The sequence below is a fragment of the Oncorhynchus kisutch genome, linkage group LG5, assembly GCF_002021735.2.
Source record: "Oncorhynchus kisutch isolate 150728-3 linkage group LG5, Okis_V2, whole genome shotgun sequence".
Lineage (NCBI taxonomy): Eukaryota > Metazoa > Chordata > Actinopteri > Salmoniformes > Salmonidae > Oncorhynchus > Oncorhynchus kisutch.
In genome coordinates this window covers 57,674,733-57,695,075 of record NC_034178.2, presented here as the reverse complement: position 1 = coordinate 57,695,075, position 20,343 = coordinate 57,674,733, and the positions used below count along the sequence as shown (strand labels likewise).

The 20,343-nt window shown below is 40.6% G+C and overlaps 1 protein-coding gene across 1 annotated transcript in view; it reads right to left on the bottom strand.

Moving 5' to 3' along the window:
* Positions 1-20,343, bottom strand: part of LOC109891301 (plasma membrane calcium-transporting ATPase 4-like) — a 150,417-nt gene that overhangs the window by 27,947 nt on the left and 102,127 nt on the right. The window contains 4 exon segments of the mRNA XM_031825486.1: positions 3,332-3,439; positions 7,806-8,017; positions 16,348-16,561; positions 16,761-16,952. Coding sequence (XP_031681346.1) covers positions 3,332-3,439; positions 7,806-8,017; positions 16,348-16,561; positions 16,761-16,952 — 726 coding nt within the window.

Sequence of the window (20,343 nt, the reverse complement as noted above, 5' to 3'; positions counted from 1 at the left end):
GAGTAAAGGAGGCCTACAAACCTGACTCAGTTACACCAGCTCTGTCAGGAGGAATGGGCCAAAATTCACCTAATTTATTGTGTGAAGCTTGTGGAAGGCTACCCGAAAACATTTGACCCAAGTTAAACAATTTAAAAGGCAATGCTACCAAATACTAATTGAGTGTATGTAAACTTCTGACCCACTGGGAATGTGATGAAAGAAATAAAAGCTGAAATAAATCATTCTCTCTACAATTATTCTGACATTTCACATTCTTAAAATAAAGTGGTGATCCTAACTGACCTAAAACAGGGAATTTTTACCACGATTAAATGTCAGGAATGGTAAAAAATGAGTTTCAATGCATTTGCCTAAGGTGTATGTAAACTTCCGACTTCAATAATATATATTACACACAAACACTATATGACCAAAAGTATCTAGACACTTCTTGTCGAACATCTCATTATAAAATCATGAGGTCAGGGTTCTGTGGCTGAACTAGCCGAATTCAATCATTTGAAGGGGTATCCACATATAAAGGTTAGTGGATTTGGCTATTTCAGCCACGCCCGTTGTTGACAGGTGTATAAAATTGAGCACACAACCATGCAATCTCCATAGACAAACAATGCCAGTAGAATAGGGAGGACCTTTTATACCATCATAAGAAGGTTTATGTCCATTCTAGTATTCAGAATTCTGTGTCTACAGTACACTATTAAAGAGCTCTGACCTGAAATGAACACCTCATCTGATATATATTTAAAAGCGCCAGTGGTTTTTTCTCACATCATATTTCTTGGCAGGCTATTACAGGCATTAATAACTCTTCATGTGAACTTATATCGGTTCACTAACTCATAATTCAATTACATTCATGGTTTGAAATTAATTAATTCAGTCCACGCCCTGTAGTTCTATCAGTGATTAGTTCACCTTATCAATTCTCTTCAGGATCTGAAGTGAATGCAGAGATCTTATCAAATGACTATAATTCTATGGTGTTGAATAGAGATACATATTCATGACTATTGAATGGTTCTATTTAATTATGTGGGGGCCAAACAGTTTTTCCTCATGTGAATGTTTCTAAGGCCTGGATTGGCTGAGCAGAGAGTTGACAAACCAGAATGCTCCAACACTGAACCCAACGAACTGAGGTTACATACCAAATGTCACCCTATTATATGGGTGCCATTTGGGATGCAGCTGAAATAAATTGAGGTGTCAATAAAATGATGGCAATCTTTCTTGCTGTACCTTTCCTCAGGGTGGACGTATAGATACTATGGTAATGTGGTGCTGTGTGTATGTTAGGTTCTCTTGTCTGCATTTCGAACACAGTACACCTATGTAATGCTTTCGCAGTAGCTAATGGGGAACCAAATAAAACAATACTACTAATTAACTTAGTCACCTCTGAAATATTATGCTTTCAAAAACTCCCATATACACAAGCATGCGCGCACACACACACACACAGCTCTGCAGTATACTATTTTAAAGAGCTCTGACCTGAAATTAACACCTCATCTGATCTATATGTAAAAGTGCCAGTGTTTTATTTCTCCTGTCATATTTCTTGGCAGGCATTAATAACTCTTCATTTGAACGTATAATCAGTTCACTAACTCATAATTCAATTCATGGATTGAAATTAGTTAATTCAGTCCATGCCCTCTAGTTGGCCCAGTGATTAGTTTGCCTTATCAATTCCCCTCAGGATCTGAAGTTAATGCAAGGTCATTTCTCAGGCCCAGACTAAAGTCAGGGTTGAACACAGAGATCCTATTAAATGACTGTAATCCTATGGTGTTGCGAGCATGGAGATACACACACGTTATTTATCAATAACAGCTGTCTAATATTAAGGTAGTCTCAAGGTATTGCTTGCCTGAGGTAGAGTACCTCATGATAAGCTGTAGACCACACTATCTACCAAGAGAGTTTTCAGCAATATTTTTCGTAGCTGTCTATTTACCACCACAAACCGATGCTGGCACTAATTGGTTCTGGGATTTTTGGGATTCTTGTGATCATTTTGACCCCACGGGGTGAGATCTTGCGTAGAGCCCCAGATCGAGGGAGATTATCAGTGTGTCTTCCATTTCCACTTTGACAGCTCTTTGGTCTTGGCCATAGTGGAGTTTGGAGTGTGACTGTTTGAGGTTGTGGACAGGTGTCTTTTATACTGATAACAAGTTCAAACAGGTGCCATTAATACAGGTAACGAGTGGAGGACAAAGGAGCCTCTTAAAGAAGAAGTTACAGGTCTGTGAGAGCCAGAAATCTTGCTTGTTTGTAGGTGACCAAATACTTATTTGTAGGTGACCAAATACTTCCATAATTTGCAAATAAATACATAATTTTTTTCCTCATTTTGTCTGTCATAGTTTAAGTGTACCTATGATGAAAATTACAGGCCTCTCCCATCTTTTTAAGTGGGAGAACTTGCACAATTGGTGGCTGACTAAATACTTTTTTGCCCCACTGTATGTCCCTGCCAAAGAAATCCAAGTTTGTCTAACTCTAAATCTATCTATTTTTTAAACATGCTGAAAAAAGTGGGAGCTCACCTGCTCATGACCTGTCTCGCTCTCTACTCTCTCTACCTCCTACCTGAACTCAGACAACTGGCTGTGTGGGGAAGATTATCTTTGAGGGTATGTTACCTGTCAATACACCATATGAGATCTCTTTCTCTGTATGTATGCCTGTGAGTGTGTGCAGGCAAGTGTAGGATTGTGTGTGTGTGTGTGTGCAGAGAGAGAAGTGTATGTGCATGGGTCTTTGAACGTGTGCGTGTGTGTGTGCAGAGAGAGAAGTGTATGTGCATGGGTCTTTGAACGTGTGTGTGTGTGTGTGCAGAGAGAGAAGTGTATGTGCATGGGTCTTTGAACGTGTGTGTGTGTGTGTGCAGAGAGAGAAGTGTATGTGCATGGGTCTTTGAACGTGTGCGTGTTTGTGTGTGTAGTCGTAGAGGGAGTATCGTGCTGGGTTCTTGTCCTCTGGGGTGCAGGTAAATGTGGGCAGTGCTGATTTTATGTGCGCCAGTGCTCATTACCACGGTGACTGTTGTGATGGTAACCATGGAACATGCTTGCTTTGTATTCCAGAACCCGTCTTAGCGTAGCAACAGTTCCCTGGCACCTACTGTACCAGCTGCATCACACACGCACACACACACCATAGCCATGCACGCACCCATGCACACACACACACCACAGCCACGCACACACACACATACATACAAATGCGCACCACAGCTACGCACGCACACCCAAGCAAGGAGCTGAAGAGATTTTACATCTGTGTGTGTGTGAGAGTGAGTGTTTGTGTGTCTTACCTGTCCCCAAAGCAGCTCTCCCACTCCGATGAACACACACCAGAGCCACTGGTCGATGGTCAGAGCGGTGCAGGAGAAGGGCTTCCCTCCGACCTGGACAATGACAATCTGAGACAGAGCCACAGAATGAGTACCTGTAGAATCAAGTAGCAAAACACCACACTAACGAAGATGGGTTTCCGGCAGGTCTCGACTTTCCCGGCGACATGCCCAGTGGCCGTAAGGCCCTCTAAAAAATGTTTTCTATGGGGCCAAAGTGGCCACTGTGTCCTATTCTGAAGCACTTCTAACTCACATGGCGCCCTCAGATATCTCAATTCTTATTAGCTAATGCCTGTTACCTGATCGGGTACATCTCAAAGGCATCGCAGCTCTGAAGTAGGCTTCAAGTGAAGATGGACACATTAGGGATGCAATGGCGCACATCGTTATCGAATATTGAAGATATTAGAAGAACTGTCCACATGTTCTTTTCGTCAGCCAACAAGATGAGTAACGAAGAGCAAAAGCACCTCCTATGTCAATCTACTATCCCCCATAGTACAAAAGTTGACCTATTCTATTGGTCAGCTTCTTCTTCTGTGCAAGAAATATTCCAAACATACTCTGGGTCAGTTGTGGGATGATGGAGCCCAAATTAATACAACCACTGTACATCAAAAAAACTTTTGAAAGCAATGCGGCTGATGCAACAGATCAGAACGTTTAGCTTAAAATGTTGATCAACTATTAGGCAATTTCTTCACATTATAAACACAGCAATGTGCACACAGCAGTAGGCTATAAGCCTGAATATCCCAAAATGCAATTAAAAAGAAAACACCCTTCTCAAAAGTGCACTGAAAATGCAATCGGTTTCATATGACAGAGATTAAAATATCCTTCAGAAATGTAGAAAGAGGTAAGATCTAAAGATGCTATAAAAACAAATATATATATATATATAGAGAGAGAGAGAGAGTGAGAGAGAGAGAGAGAGAGAGAGAGAGAGAGAGTGTAACTCCCTGTCAGTTGTTGATCCTAAAGAAGCCTGAAGAAGGTACAGTGATGCAGAAACGATGGTGTTTTACTCAATAAATGACTGGGAGTTATATATACACTACCTTTCAAAAGTTTGAGGTCACTTAGAAATGTACTTGTTTTCCATAAAAAACATACATGAAATGAGTTGCAAAATGAATAGTAAATATAGTCAAGAGGTTGACAAGGTTATAAATAATGATTTTAATTGAAATAATAATTCTGTCCTTCAAACTTTGCAATCGTCAAAGAATCCTCCATTTGCAGCAATTACAGCCTTGCAGACCTTTGGCATTCTAGTTGTCAATTTGTTGATGTAATCTGAAGAGATTTTACCCCATGCTTCCTGAAGCACCTCCCACAAGTTGGATTGGGTTGATGGGCACTTCTTACGTACCATACAGTCAAGCTGCTCCCACAATAGCTCAATAGGATTGAGATCTGGTCTCACGAATGTTCTTCTTTCAACACCTCATACTTCGATTAGTCTGCCCATAACACTTTCTTCCAACCTTCCTCTGTCCAGTGTCTGTGCTCTTTTGCCCATCTTATTGGGCAGTCTGAAATAAGGCTTTTTCTTTGCAACTCTGCCTAGAAGGCCAGCATCCCGGAGTCGCCTCTTCACTGTTGACTGGTGTTTTGCGGGCACTATTTAATGTCTGTTTCTCAAACTAGACACTCTCACGTACTTGTCCTCTTGCTCAGTTGTGCACACATTGGTGCATTCTTAGTGACGTCTTGTATGTGTACCATACGGTTACAACAGCACCGACTGTCTTGTTAAGCTCAACGGTGCTTTGTTTCATGACTCAAATGTTGCGAAGAAGATGCACTTGGGAAGAACAAAATCTGAGATGATTACAATGAATGTTTTAGGACCAAAGACGGTGCAAGATATTTTGGATGATCTGTCCCCGACCGAAGGTGAGCCCGTGTATTTCTCAGTGATGCCTCAAACAAGGGAAATAGAAACATGGTTCCAGTGTGCGTGAGATTTCTCTGTGTCTGATGGAGCACAGTGCAAGTTACTGGACTTTTATGAGACAGTGATGAAACTGCAAATGGCAAACATCAAGCTCTGATGAACTGTCTGGAAAAGCATGAACTGGACATTAGACACATCACAGCCTAAGCAGCAGATAATGCCAATGCCAACTTTAGAGGAAGTCCAAAAGTTCAAAATGAAGATGCTTCAGCAGAAACAGGACAGCTTTTTTGGATACCAGACCAAGCAGCGGATGGACAAACAATTGCCAGCACAAAGGTCCAAGCAGCAACAGGACTTTGTGAAGTTCTATGACACTGTCATTACATACATTGACAAGTGGTTTGACTTCTCACCAGAAAATGTCATGTTGATACTGAAACTGACCAGCCTCTATGAGGAGCTCTCCTTCCCTAACCTGGAGCAGGTGGTGGTTGCCCTCAAAATGACAGACAGTCAGTATGGACCAACTCTATGAAGAGTGTTGTGCTAGCCGGGAGGAAATACAGAAAGCCAGACAGGATACCACAAGTGGGTGGCAGTTTACCAAAACCTAGGGAAAGCCAACTTGATCAACATGTTCAGGATTGTCTCATTTGTCCTCAGTGTGCCAGGCTCAAATGCCTTTGTAGAGAGGATTTTCTCTCTGATGACCATTAAATTGTCAGACTCAAGAAACAGATGCAGCACAGAGCTGATCAAACATTTAATTCAAATATCTGTGAACTGAGACTTGTCATGTAAGGACTTCTCTCTGGCTATGCAAAAGGACAAAGGACTGCTTGAATCAGTCAAGAGCAGCAAAAAATATCCAAGGAAAAAGCAGACTTGGTGAGTGACTCATGCCCCTCTTCCTTATTTTGATTTTTTTTTTGCTGTAAAGGTCCAAATTGTGATTTATTTGATAATTTATTGAGGTTTATTCACATAAGTTTACATAATGATACAGTTTTAGAAAAGCTATCCACTAAATGGAATATCATTTGTTTTTGCCTTTCCAATTGAATAAGACTATACAGTGTATATTCATTTACACAACACCATACCCCCGTGGCACCGTGCATTGGCACGCCACCTTTTGGCCCTTATTTGGTAGTGAGGAAGTTGGCAACCCTAAGTGCTTGATGCCATCTGTCAAGCATGGTGGAGGCAATGTGATGGGGGTGCTTTGGTGGTGGTAAAGTGGTAGATTTATACAGGGTAAAAGGGATCTTAAAGAAGGAAGGCTATCACTCCATTTTGCAACACTTTGCCATACCCTGTGGACGGCGCTTAATTGGAGACAATTTCCTCCTACAACAGGACAATGACCCAAAGCACAGCTCCAAACTATGAAATCACTATTTAGGGAAGAAGCAGTCAGCTGGTATTCTGTCTATAATGGACTGGCCAGCACAGTCACTGGATCTCAGCCCTATTGAGCTGTTGTGAGAGCAGCTTGACTGTATAAGAAGTGTAAGAAGTGCCCAGCAACCCAATCCAACTTGTGGGAGGTGCTTCAGGAAGCATGGCGTGAAATCTCTTCAGATTACCTCAACAAATTGACAACTAGAATGCCAAAGGTCGCAAATGGAGGATCCTCCATTGCGGGGGCTCGATTACTGGAGGATTATTTAATGGAGGGTTATTTGACAAAAGCAAAGTTTGAAGGACACAATTACTATTTCAATTAAAAATCATTATTTATAACCTTGTCAAAGTTTCCTATTCATTTTGCAACTCATTTCATGTATGGTTTCATGGAAAACAAAGACATTTCTAAGTGACCCCAAACTTTGGAACGGTAGCGTAAATGCTATGACCTACACTTTGACATGTAGACTAAATATGTACGTACATTAACATACACATGTGTTTTTTATTAACAGAATAGCTAGTATTTAATTGAAGGCTAAATGGCCTTGCCCATAAAATCGTGAAACTCCAGGCCTGGGTTTACAGTCTCTCTGTGTGTGTATGTGTGTGTGTGTGTGTGTGTGTGTGTGTGTGTGTGTGTGTGTGTGTGTGTGTGTGTGTGTGTGTGTGTGTGTGTGTGTGTGTGTGTGTGTGTGTGTGTGTGTGTGTGTGTGTGTGTGTGTGGACGTGATTAACTATTCTTGTGACATTTTGTTAGTCCACACGAGGTCAAATTATATTTCTAGGGGGTTTAGGGTTGAGATTAGAATTATTGTTAGGGTTAGAATTATGTTAAGGGTTAGGAGTTAGGGTTCAGTTTAGGTTTAGGGTTAAGTTTAGGTTTAGGGTTAAGTTTATGTTTTGGGGTTAAGGTTAGGGTTAGGGTTAAGGTTAGGGTAAGAGTACGAGTTAGGGTTAAGTTTAGGGTTAGGGGTTAGGGAAAATATCATTTTAAATGAGACTGAATTGTGTGTCCCCACAAGGGTAGCTGTACAAGACTGTGTGTGTTTATGTGTGTGAGTTTATGTCTGTCTGTGTGTGTGTCTACAGTATGTACAGTATGTGTGTTTGTACCTGCAGGACGAAGGTTCCCAGGACCACACTACAGAATATGGGGTTACGGTAGATGGCCTCAAAAACGTTCCTCTCTCCGTGGATCTTCCTGGCATTGATCTCGTTGAACAGCTGCATCATGACAAACACGTTGAACACGATGGTGTAGTGCTCCGAGGGCGGCGAGTGGAGGGGCGCGTTGCGCCCACTGTCAATATTAAAGATGTTCTCTCCTGGGAGACGGGAAGAGCAAACAGGATAATAGTTATATGTGATGTTAAATCACCTTTTGTTTAAGCAAACAGGATAATAGTTATATGTGATGTTAAATCACCTTTTGTTTAAGCAAACAGGATAATAGTTATATGTGATGTTAAATCACCTTTTGTTTAAGCAAACAGGATAATAGTTATATGTGATGTTAAATCACCTTTTGTTTAAGCAAACAGGATAATAGTTATATGTGATGTTAAATCACCTTTTGTTTAAGCAAACAGGATAATAGTTATATGTGATGTTAAATCACCTTTTGTTTAAGCAAACAGGATAATAGTTATATGTGATGTTAAATCACCTTTTGTTTAAGCAAACAGGATAATAGTTATATGTGATGTTAAATCACCTTTTGTTTAAGCAAACAGGATAATAGTTATATGTGATGTTAAATCACCTTTTGTTTAAGCAAACAGGATAATAGTTATATGTGATGTTAAATCACCTTTTGTTTAAGCAAACAGGATAATAGTTATATGTGATGTTAAATCACCTTTTGTTTAAGCAAACAGGATAATAGTTATATGTGATGTTAAATCACCTTTTGTTTAAGCAAACAGGATAATAGTTATATGTGATGTTAAATCACCTTTTGTTTAAGCAAACAGGATAATAGTTATATGTGATGTTAAATCACCTTTTGTTTAAGCAAACAGGATAATAGTTATATGTGATGTTAAATCACCTTTTGTTTAAGCAAACAGGATAATAGTTATATGTGATGTTAAATCACCTTTTGTTTAAGCAAACAGGATAATAGTTATATGTGATGTTAAATCACCTTTTGTTTAAGCAAACAGGATAATAGTTATATATGATGTTAAATCACCTTTTGTTTAAGCAAACAGGATAATAGTTATATATGATGTTAAATCACCTTTTGTTTAAGCAAACAGGATAATAGTTATATATGATGTTAAATCACCTTTTGTTTAAGCAAACAGGATAATAGTTATATATGATGTTAAATCACCTTTTGTTTAAGCAAACAGGATAATAGTTATATGTGATGTTAAATCACCTTTTGTTTAAGCAAACAGGATAATAGTTATATGTGATGTTAAATCACCTTTTGTTTAAGCAAACAGGATAATAGTTATATGTGATGTTAAATCACCTTTTGTTTAAGCAAACAGGATAATAGTTATATGTGATGTTAAATCACCTTTTGTTTAAGCAAACAGGATAATAGTTATATGTGATGTTAAATCACCTTTTGTTTAAGCAAACAGGATAATAGTTATATGTGATGTTAAATCACCTTTTGTTTAAGCAAACAGGATAATAGTTATATGTGATGTTAAATCACCTTTTGTTTAAGCAAACAGGATAATAGTTATATGTGATGTTAAATCACCTTTTGTTTAAGCAAACAGGATAATAGTTATATGTGATGTTAAATCACCTTTTGTTTAAGCAAACAGGATAATAGTTATATGTGATGTTAAATCACCTTTTGTTTAAGCAAACAGGATAATAGTTATATGTGATGTTAAATCACCTTTTGTTTAAGCAAACAGGATAATAGTTATATATGATGTTAAATCACCTTTTGTTTAAGCAAACAGGATAATAGTTATATATGATGTTAAATCACCTTTTGTTTAAGCAAACAGGATAATAGTTATATGTGATGTTAAATCACCTTTTGTTTAAGCAAACAGGATAATAGTTATATGTGATGTTAAATCACCTTTTGTTTAAGCAAACAGGATAATAGTTATATATGATGTTAAATCACCTTTTGTTTAAGCAAACAGGATAATAGTTATATATGATGTTAAATCACCTTTTGTTTAAGCAAACAGGATAATAGTTATATGTGATGTTAAATCACCTTTTGTTTAAGCAAACAGGATAATAGTTATATGTGATGTTAAATCACCTTTTGTTTAAGCAAACAGGATAATAGTTATATGTGATGTTAAATCACCTTTTGTTTAAGCAAACAGGATAATAGTTATATGTGATGTTAAATCACCTTTTGTTTAAGCAAACAGGATAATAGTTATATGTGATGTTAAATCACCTTTTGTTTAAGCAAACAGGATAATAGTTATATGTGATGTTAAATCACCTTTTGTTTAAGCAAACAGGATAATAGTTATATGTGATGTTAAATCACCTTTTGTTTAAGCAAACAGGATAATAGTTATATGTGATGTTAAATCACCTTTTGTTTAAGCAAACAGGATAATAGTTATATGTGATGTTAAATCACCTTTTGTTTAAGCAAACAGGATAATAGTTATATATGATGTTAAATCACCTTTTGTTTAAGCAAACAGGATAATAGTTATATATGATGTTAAATCACCTTTTGTTTAAGCAAACAGGATAATAGTTATATGTGATGTTAAATCACCTTTTGTTTAAGCAAACAGGATAATAGTTATATGTGATGTTAAATCACCTTTTGTTTAAGCAAACAGGATAATAGTTATATGTGATGTTAAATCACCTTTTGTTTAAGCAAACAGGATAATAGTTATATGTGATGTTAAATCACCTTTTGTTTAAGCAAACAGGATAATAGTTATATATGATGTTAAATCACCTTTTGTTTAAGCAAACAGGATAATAGTTATATGTGATGTTAAATCACCTTTTGTTTAAGCAAACAGGATAATAGTTATATATGATGTTAAATCACCTTTTGTTTAAGCAAACAGGATAATAGTTATATATGATGTTAAATCACCTTTTGTTTAAGCAAACAGGATAATAGTTATATATGATGTTAAATCACCTTTTGTTTAAGCAAACAGGATAATAGTTATATATGATGTTAAATCACCTTTTGTTTAAGCAAACAGGATAATAGTTATATATGATGTTAAATCACCTTTTGTTTAAGCAAACAGGATAATAGTTATATATGATGTTAAATCACCTTTTGTTTAAGCAAACAGGATAATAGTTATATATGATGTTAAATCACCTTTTGTTTAAGCAAACAGGATAATAGTTATATATGATGTTAAATCACCTTTTGTTTAAGCAAACAGGATAATAGTTATATGTGATGTTAAATCACCTTTTGTTTAAGCAAACAGGATAATAGTTATATGTGATGTTAAATCACCTTTTGTTTAAGCAAACAGGATAATAGTTATATGTGATGTTAAATCACCTTTTGTTTAAGCAAACAGGATAATAGTTATATATGATGTTAAATCACCTTTTGTTTAAGCAAACAGGATAATAGTTATATGTGATGTTAAATCACCTTTTGTTTAAGCAAACATCTCTTTAATTTAGCATAATAAAAAAATCCCCATCAAAATCCGTCAGTTTAAGTTAGTGATATGTTTTTGTTGTTGTATAGGCTGTGTCTCAATCATTACGTCCGCTAAGGTCAGCCTTCTGCATCTACATCTGGAAAGTGGCAGAGCTACAGTGTCATTTGTCAGACCAGGAGACATCCCGAAAATGTGTATTTTCACAAAAATGTCTGTAGCGTCCGAACGGTTTTGGGCTACAAACAGATATGACCCCTCTATGGAAATATGAAACTCATGAACAAGGTGGTGTTCTCTGTTTTGCTCAACGGCCCTCACAAGTGTCACGCGACTCGTCTGAAGTCAGTACCACAGATCTACCAACTTCTGTCTGTAGCATCCGAACAGTTTGAGCTACACATTAATATGACCCATCTATGGAAAGATCGTACTTTACGTTTTACTCTACGATCCCCACAAGTGACCCATCTGAAGGTAACACGGTACTGGGACAAAATATTAATGGAAGTGAAGAAGGGGCATTTCCACGTCAAAAGTGGAAATGTGCGTATAGACCACACCTATTCTGTCTACACAGTGGTCTGGGCTAGAATTCAAGAGAGAGAACCAACTTTTGCCTGTTTTATTGATTTTCAGAAGGCTTTTGTCGAGGTGACGAGACCTTGCTTATAGACTAATTAGAATGGGCTCTTTATCGGGCTCCAGTTGCCAGTGTTCAGGTCAATGATGAAGTTGCGGATATATTCCTGGGCATCTTGTTGTATGCTGATGACATAGTTCTCCTTGCCGAGACAGAAGATGACCTCCAGAATATGTTGAATATTGTTATTGTTATTACGCGGTACTAACTGGAGACTAATGATAAATCAAGAAAATACCTAGAATGTTCATTTTAGAATTGAAGGGTGTGCAGAGAAGTGCACAGAACTTTTGTTTTGGTACAACCCCATTATTCTAAACTGGGCTCTATTAATAACTTGGTTTCACTTTGGGTAAATGAGGGTTCCACTTTTCTGGGCTCGGTTATTTACTTAACAAATAAGGAATACTCAAAATGTGCACTTATAAATCATATCAATTGTAATTAAAATACAGCTGTAGAACGAAGTCAAAGATCAAACATACAACTGATGTCTCTCCTGAGTTCTGCAAAATAGGAAAAGTCCAAGTTGCTTTAAATATGCTTGCAGTCAACCCCTAGTGATGTAACTGCCTACATCAACACCTTCTACTCATGAGACCAAGCCCATGCATATACAGTTATACAAACTTGCAGGAGAGAACAATAGTTCCAGTGTTTTCTAAGGGCTCAGCAGTAATTTTCCACTCCCATAGTTGCTTTATAGTGGTACGTCTGACTTGTCTCTTACCTCTTTCACTCCCCTACAGGGTTCTGTGTCTATGAATCTCTTTTAGCCTTGACGCGCTTTCTCACAGACACCCTGTTTTGACAACATTAACTCACACATCTCTCAGACCATTTCTTATAAGAAGCAAATATTAGAAAATAACTGGGGAACAATATTAAACCTTATAATGCATATATACAGTTGAAGTCGGAAGTTTACATCCACCTTAGCCAAATACATTTAAACTGAGTTTTTCACAATTCCTGACCTTTAATCCTAGTAAAAATTCCCTGTCTTAGGTCAGTTAGGATCACCACTTTATTTTAAGAATGTGAAATCAGAATAATAGCTGATTCATTTCAGCTTTTATTTATTTCATCACATTCCCAGAAGTTTACATACACTCAAATAGTATTTGGTAGCATTGCCTTTAAATAGTTTAACTTGGGTCAAACGTTTCAGGTAGCCTTCACACAAGCTTCCCACAAGAAGTTTGGTGAATTTTGGTCCATTCCTCCTGTCAGAGCTGGTGTAACTGAGTCAGGTTGGTAGGCCTCCTTGCTCGCACACGCCTTTTCAGTTCTGCCCAGAAATGTTCTATACAAAAATATAGTCAACTGGAGGTGTACCTGTGGATGTATTCCAAGGCCTAGCTTCAAACTCAGTGCCTCTTTGCTCATGGGGAAATCAAAAGAAATCAGCCAAGACCTCAGAAAAACAATTGTAGACCTCCACAAGTCTGGTTCATCCTTGGGAGCAATTTCCAAACGTCTGAAGGTACCACGTTCAACTGTACAAACAATAGTACGCAAGTATAAACACCATGGGACCACGCAGCCATCATACCGGTCAGGAAGGAGACACGTTCTGTCTCCTAGAGATGAACGTACTTTGGTGTGAAAAGTGCAAATATATCCAATAACAACAGCAAAGGACCTTGTGAAGATGCACAGTAAAACGAGTCCTATATCGCCATAACCTGACATTGGCTAAAAGTAGAGACAGAGCTAGAAAATGGTATATCATACACTACAGTTGAGGAACAATGGGAAAGTAATTCTGCTTTGAAAGTTGATCAACTTTTAACCTCACTTTTGAGAAAATGTTTTAGTACAGCTACTGGAGCACCCTTGTTTTGTCTACACCCATTCAGCATCGTTCACACCCTCTTAAGCTTTAGCCCCACCCATCTCTTTAAGGATTCACATGTGAGGACATGTACTAAACATGGAGTGCCAGAGTGCGCTCTGGGGGGTTCGTAAACCAGATTGCTAGATTTTCTGTTTGTAAATTCAGAGTGTTTCGCTCTCGGAGCGTTCAGAGCCACACTGGATGCTCTGGCCGAGGAGTAGGGTTGATGTGAGCGTTCTGACCTAACAACAGCAGTCAAGCACCCAAGCTAACTGGCTAATGTTGGCTAGCTTACTAGCTACTTCCAGACACAAATGAGAGAACACCTCACTCTGACCATTTTACTCGCCGTAGCAGAGCTTTTTAGGCTGTTTTTATGTTATCCAGAGCGTTGGTGACTGCAACTGTGCTGCTGGCAACAATTTAATTCTGCTTTTTTGCCAACATTTACTGACACCGGTCATATTCAACGGGTGTTGAGCGTTCATAGATTAGTCAGTTATTCTGCACTCTGGCACACAGACAAGCATGCTCTGAAATCGGAGTAGAAAGACAGAGTGAATTTACCAGATAAGTTTATCGACAGTTGTCGCAGTGACATCAGGAACATTCTATTGAAATTATTACTTGAATAGTGGAGTTTAGACATGTAGCTAGCTAGCAAGCTAAACAATTAACCATAATCCCATGTCATAATGTTGCTACCCTAAATCTGCAAGTTGCTAACCAACCAGGTTTATTGTTAGCTAGCTAATATTAGGCTATAACTAGCAAGGCAAATTGCTCTGAGATACGAATAACATTACTACACAGATCATAAATGTAATGTTAGCTAGCGAGCCAGACAGATAACGTTAGCTAGCTAGCTAACAGTACACTTTAACTCGAAATGAAAACGAGTTTCTGAAAAAATTTAAAACATGTAATATTTGAAAATGTAGCTAGCTAGACGATCTAACCCGTATACATGGATGGATGCTTCTCCCTCTATGTCACGGATGCCATGGTTGCCCTTAGTTTGAAGATGTAATCCTGAGAGAAGTGTTTAATAAAACAGCCTTCTGTGTGTTCTCTTTTCGACTCCGTTTACATATTTGCAACCATCTCCTTTGCTATCATACTCTAATTCCACTGATTTCAAAACTCAGTCCTCCAGAAACTGTAGAGTAACACTTATGCAGTTCTACTACATGATATCTTTCAAAAAAGCCACATTAGAAAGTAAACATGTTTTTTCCCCCACAATTTTATTTTATTTACTAAAAACCCGTTCTCAATTATTCATTATGGTGTATTGTGTGTAGACTGCTAAGGATTTTTATTTATTTAACCAATTTTAGAATAAGGATGTCACAAAATGTGGAAAAAGTCAAGGGGTCTGAAAAACTTCACAAGGCACTGTATTTTCCTAACCCAATGTGTTCCAGTGTGGTCTTAACCCTGTGTGTTCCAGTGTGGTCTAACCCTATGTGTTCCAGTGTGGTCTTAACCCTGTGTGTTCCAGTGTGGTCTTAACCCTGTGTGTTCCAGTGAAGTCTAACCCCGTGTGTTCCAGTGTGGTCTTAACCCTGTGTGTTCCAGTGTGGTCTTAACCCTGTGTGTTCCAGTGTGGCCTTAACCCTGTGTGTTCCAGTGTGGTCTAACCTCGTGTGTTCCAGTGTGGTCTAACCCCGTGTGTTCCAGTGTGGTCTTAACCCTGTGTGTTCCAGTGAAGTCTAACCTCGTGTGTTCCAGTGTGGTCTAACCCCGTGTGTTCCAGTGTGGTCTTAACCCTGTGTGTTCCAGTGTGGCCTTAACCCTGTGTGTTCCAGTGTGGTCTTAACCCTGTGTGTTCCAGTGAGGTCTTAACCCCGTGTGTTCCAGTGTGGTCTTAACCCTGTGTGTTCCAGTGATGTCTAACTCCATGTGTTCCAGTGTGGTCTTAACCCCGTGTGTTCCAGTGTGGTCTTAACCCTGTGTGTTCCAGTGTGGTCTTAACCCTGTGTGTTCCAGTGTGGTCTTAACCCTGTGTGTTCCAGTGTGGTCTTAACCCTGTGTGTTCCAGTGTGGTCTTAACCCTGTGTGTTCCAGTGTGGTCTTAACCCTGTGTGTTCCAGTGTGGTGTTAACCCCATGTGTTCCAGTGATGTCTAACTCCATGTGTTCCAGTGTGGTCTTAACCCTGTGTGTTCCAGTGAGGTCTTAACCCCGTGTGTTCCAGTGTGGTCTTAACCCTGTGTGTTCCAGTGATGTCTAACTCCATGTGTTCCAGTGTGGTCTTAACCCCGTGTGTTCCAGTGTGGTCTTAACCCTGTGTGTTCCAGTGTGGTCTTAACCCTGTGTGTTCCAGTGTGGTCTTAACCCTGTGTGTTCCAGTGTGGTCTTAACCCTGTGTGTTCCAGTGTGGTCTTAACCCTGTGTGTTCCAGTGTGGTCGTAACCCGTGTGTTCCAGTGTGGTCGTAACCCGTGTGTTCCAGTCGTAACTCTGTTTGTTACAGTATGGTCTAACTCTGTTTGTTCCAGTTCGGTCTAACTCTGTTTGTTCCAGTTCGGTCTAACTCTGTTTGTTCCAGTGTGTGATGGTCTCACCAGCGAACAGGAGGGTGAAGATGATTGTGAGCTGGTAGACGGCATGACCCAGGATGTTCTTCATCATGGTGCGAGAGATTAGGGGCTTGTTGCGGCCGTACGGCTTCCTCAGCAACAGGGACTCAGTGGGGGGCTCGGTGGCTAGGGCCAGGGACGCCAGGGTGTCCATGATCAGGTTAACCCACAACATCTGCACCGCTTTCAGAGGAGAGTCCTGGAGAGAGAAGGGGGGGGGGGGGTAAGCGTGATGCACCCTTAAGCAACGTACTTAACCCTAATTGCTCCTGTAAATCTGGATAAGAGCGTCTGCTAAATGATTCAAATATAAAATAGATAGAAACAGGACGGTAGAGAGATAGAGAAAGATTGGAGTGGGAGAAAATGAAAGCATCCCCATGTTAACTGTGTGTTACCTGTGTGATGCAGGCACCAGTGAAGGCCACGATGACGGCCACCACGTTGACAGTGAGCTGGAACTGGAGGAACTTGGAGATGCTGTCATAGACATTGCGGCCCCACATGACAGCCTTGACGATGCTAGTGAAGTTATCGTCAGTCAGAATGATATCTGACGCTTCCTTAGCCACGTCCGTACCGGCGATACCCTATCAGGAGACAGAGATGGAGGGGTTAAATCTATGGGGATTACAATGAGGCTAATGACGATGGTTGTATTTGTGATGGTTCCAATCATTTTCATACGGTTTTACATACGCACCCTCCACTGAACCTACACTGTTTTCAGCCCAAACTGACTAAACTTCATCCCAACTGACACTTTCCATCTCCATCATTTACATTTTTGTTGGTGGTTGTTTAACTTTTTATGCACATGGAGATTCGTTGAAAATTGTTATATAAGTACATTTTTTTAAATGTATATTCTCTTTATTTAAAATGAATTGCATTTATGTAGCACTTTTCATTAGATCTCAATTGCTATACTGTATGGGGAACTCACATCATCCACCATCAAAGTGTAACACCCATCATTTTGAGCCAGATGTGACCTCGGTTTCATTCAGTTAGGGACAAGAACCAGCTACATCATTGACAGCTGTTGAGTGGTTAGTGGTTCAGCACAAAATGGCTGCCGTGCATCAGCCAGGTGGATGATGGTGAGAAACCTAGCCACGGTGTTGTGTCAAAGTTTGAGTCCTGTTGAAAAGAACGAGTGTGCCTACAAGCAACCTATCAGCATTTCATTATAGGTTGGCTCTGCATTTGACCCCTCTGACACCTGCCCTTTTCTCTTCACAATCATGTGAATCAATTCACTTTGGAGAAGGGTAGGAGAGAAAGGCTAGCTATTAAAAAGTATTTTATTTCTCCGCAATCCTTCGTTTAGACAGGAGATTTAGGGCAAATAACACCCGGGGCTATATCATTATCCTTTCCATTTTCAATTACTGTGCATAACATTTTCTTCCTCTTTCCATCTGTCTCCCTCTCTCTTTCTCCGTCTGTCTTCCTCTCTCTTTCTCTGTCTGTCTCCCTCTCTCTTTCTCCATCTGTCTCCCTCTCTCTTTCTCCCTCTGTCTTTCTCCATCTGTCTCCCTCTCTCTTTCTCCATCTGTCTCCCTCTCTCCATCTGTCTCCCTCTCTCTTTCTCCATCTGTCTCCCTCTCTCTTTCTCCGTCTGTCTCCCTCTCTTTCTCCATCTGTCTCCCTCTCTCTTTCTCCGTCTGTCTACCTCTCTCCCTTCGTCTGTCTCCCTCTCTCTTTCTCCATCTCTCTCTCTCTCCCTTCGTCTGTCTGTCTGTCTGTCCCTCCGTCTGTCTGTCTATCTGTCTCTGGGTCTCTCTCTCTCAATTCAATTCAATTCAAGGGTCTTTATTGGCATGGGAAACGTGTTAACATTGCCAAAGCAAGTGAGGTAGATAATATACAAAAGTGAAATAAACAATCAAAATTAACAGTAAACATTACACATACAGAATTTTCAAAACAATAAAGACATTACAAATATTATATATATATATACAGTGTTTTAACAATGTACAAATGGTTAAAGTACACAAGATAAAATAAATAAACAAATATGGGTTGTATTTACAATGGTGTTTGCTCTTCACTGGTTGCCCTTTTCTCGTGGCAACAGGTCACAGATCTTGCTGCTGTGATGGCACACTGTGGAATTTCACCCAGTAGATATGGGAGTTTATCAAAATTGGATTTGTTTTCAAATTATTTGTGGATCTGTGTAATCTGAGGGAAATATGTCTCTCTAATATGGTCATACATTGGGCTCCTGCTCCTCCTGGTTAGGAAGTGCAGCTCAGTTTCCACCTCATTTTGTGGGCAGTGAGCACATAGCCTGTCTTCTCTTGAGAGCCATGTCTGCCTACGGCGGCCTTTCTCAATAGCAAGGCTATGCTCACTGAGTCTGTACATAGTCAAAGCTTTCCTTAATTTTGGGTCAGTCACAGTGGTCAGGTATTCTACCGCTGTGTACTCTGTCTGTCTGTCTGTCTGTCTGTCTGTCTGTCTGTCTGTCTGTCTGTCTGTCTGTCTGTCTGTCTGTCTGTCTGTCTGTCTCTCTCTCTCTCCGTCTGTCTCTCTCTCTCTCCGTCTGTCTCTCCCTGTCTGTCTGTCTGTCTCTCCCTGTCTGTCTGTCTGTCTCCCTGTCTGTCTCTCCCTGTCTGTCTGTCTGTCTCCCTGTCTGTCTCTCCCTGTCTGTCTGTCTGTCTGTCTGTCTGTCTGTCTGTCTGTCTGTCTGTCTGTCTGTCTGTCTGTCTCTCCCTGTCTGTCTGTCTGTCTGTCTGTCCGTCTGTCTGTCTCTCTCTCCGTCTGTCTGTCTCTCTCTCCGTCTGTCTGTCTCTCTCTCCATCTGTCTGTCTCTCTCTCCGTCTGTCTGTCTCTCTGTCTGTCTCTCTCTCTCTCTCTCTCTCTCCGTCTGTCTGTCTGCCTCTCTCCGTCTGTCTGTCTCTCTCTCCGTCTGTCTGTCTCTCTCTCCGTCTGTCTGTCTGTCTCTCTCTCCGTCTGTCTGTCTCTCTCTCTCTCTCTCTCTCTCGCTCTCTCTCTCGCTCTCTCTCTCGCTCTCTCTCCGTCTCTCTCTCTCTCTCTCTATCTCTCCGTCTGTCTGTCTGCCTCTCTCTCCATCTGTCGGTCTGTCTCTCTCTCTGTCTGTCTGTCTCTCCGTCTGTCTGTCTCTCCGTCTGTCTGTCTCTCCGTCTGTCTGTCTCTCCGTCGTCTGTCTCTCCGTCGGTCTGTCTCTCCGTCGGTCTGTCTCTCTCTGGGTCTCTCTCTCTCTCTGGGTCTGTCTCTCTCTCTCTGGGTCTGTCTCTCTCTCTCTGGGTCTGTCTCTCTCTCTCTGGGGTCTGTCTCTCTCTCTCTGAGTCTGTCTCTCTCTCTCTGGGTCTGTCTCTCTCTCTCTGGGTCTGTCTCTCTCTCTCTGGGTCTGTCTCTCTCTCTCTGGATCTGTCTCTCTCTCTCTCTGGGGGTCGCTCTCTCTCTCTGGTCGCTCTCTCTCTCTGGGTCGCTCTCTCTCTCTAGGTCGCTCTCCGCTCTCTGGGTCTGTCTCTCTCACTCTCGCTCTCTGGGTCTGTCTCTCTCTCTGGGTCTCTCTCTCTCTCTCGCTCTCTGGGTCTGTCTCTCTCTCTGGGTCTCTCTCTCGCTCTCTGGGTCTGTCTCTCTCTCTGGGTCTCTCTCTCGCTCTCTCTCTGGGTCTGTCTCTCTCGCTCTCTCTCTGGGTCTGTCTCTCTCTCTCTCTCTCTGGGTCTGTCTCTCTCTCTCTCTCTTGGTCTGTCTCTCTCTCTCTGGGTCTTCTCTCTCTCTCTCTCTCTCTGGGTCTGTCTCTCTCTCTCTCTCTGGGTCTGTCTCTCTCTTTCGGACTGTCTCTCTCTCTCTCTCTCACTGGGTCTGTCTCTCTCTCTGGGTCTGTCTCTCTCTCTCTCTCTCTGGGTCTGTCTCTCTCTCTCTCTCTCTGGGTCTGTTTCTCTCTCGCTTCTGGGTGTCTCTCTCTCTCTCTCTCTGGGTCTGTCTCTCTCTCTCTCT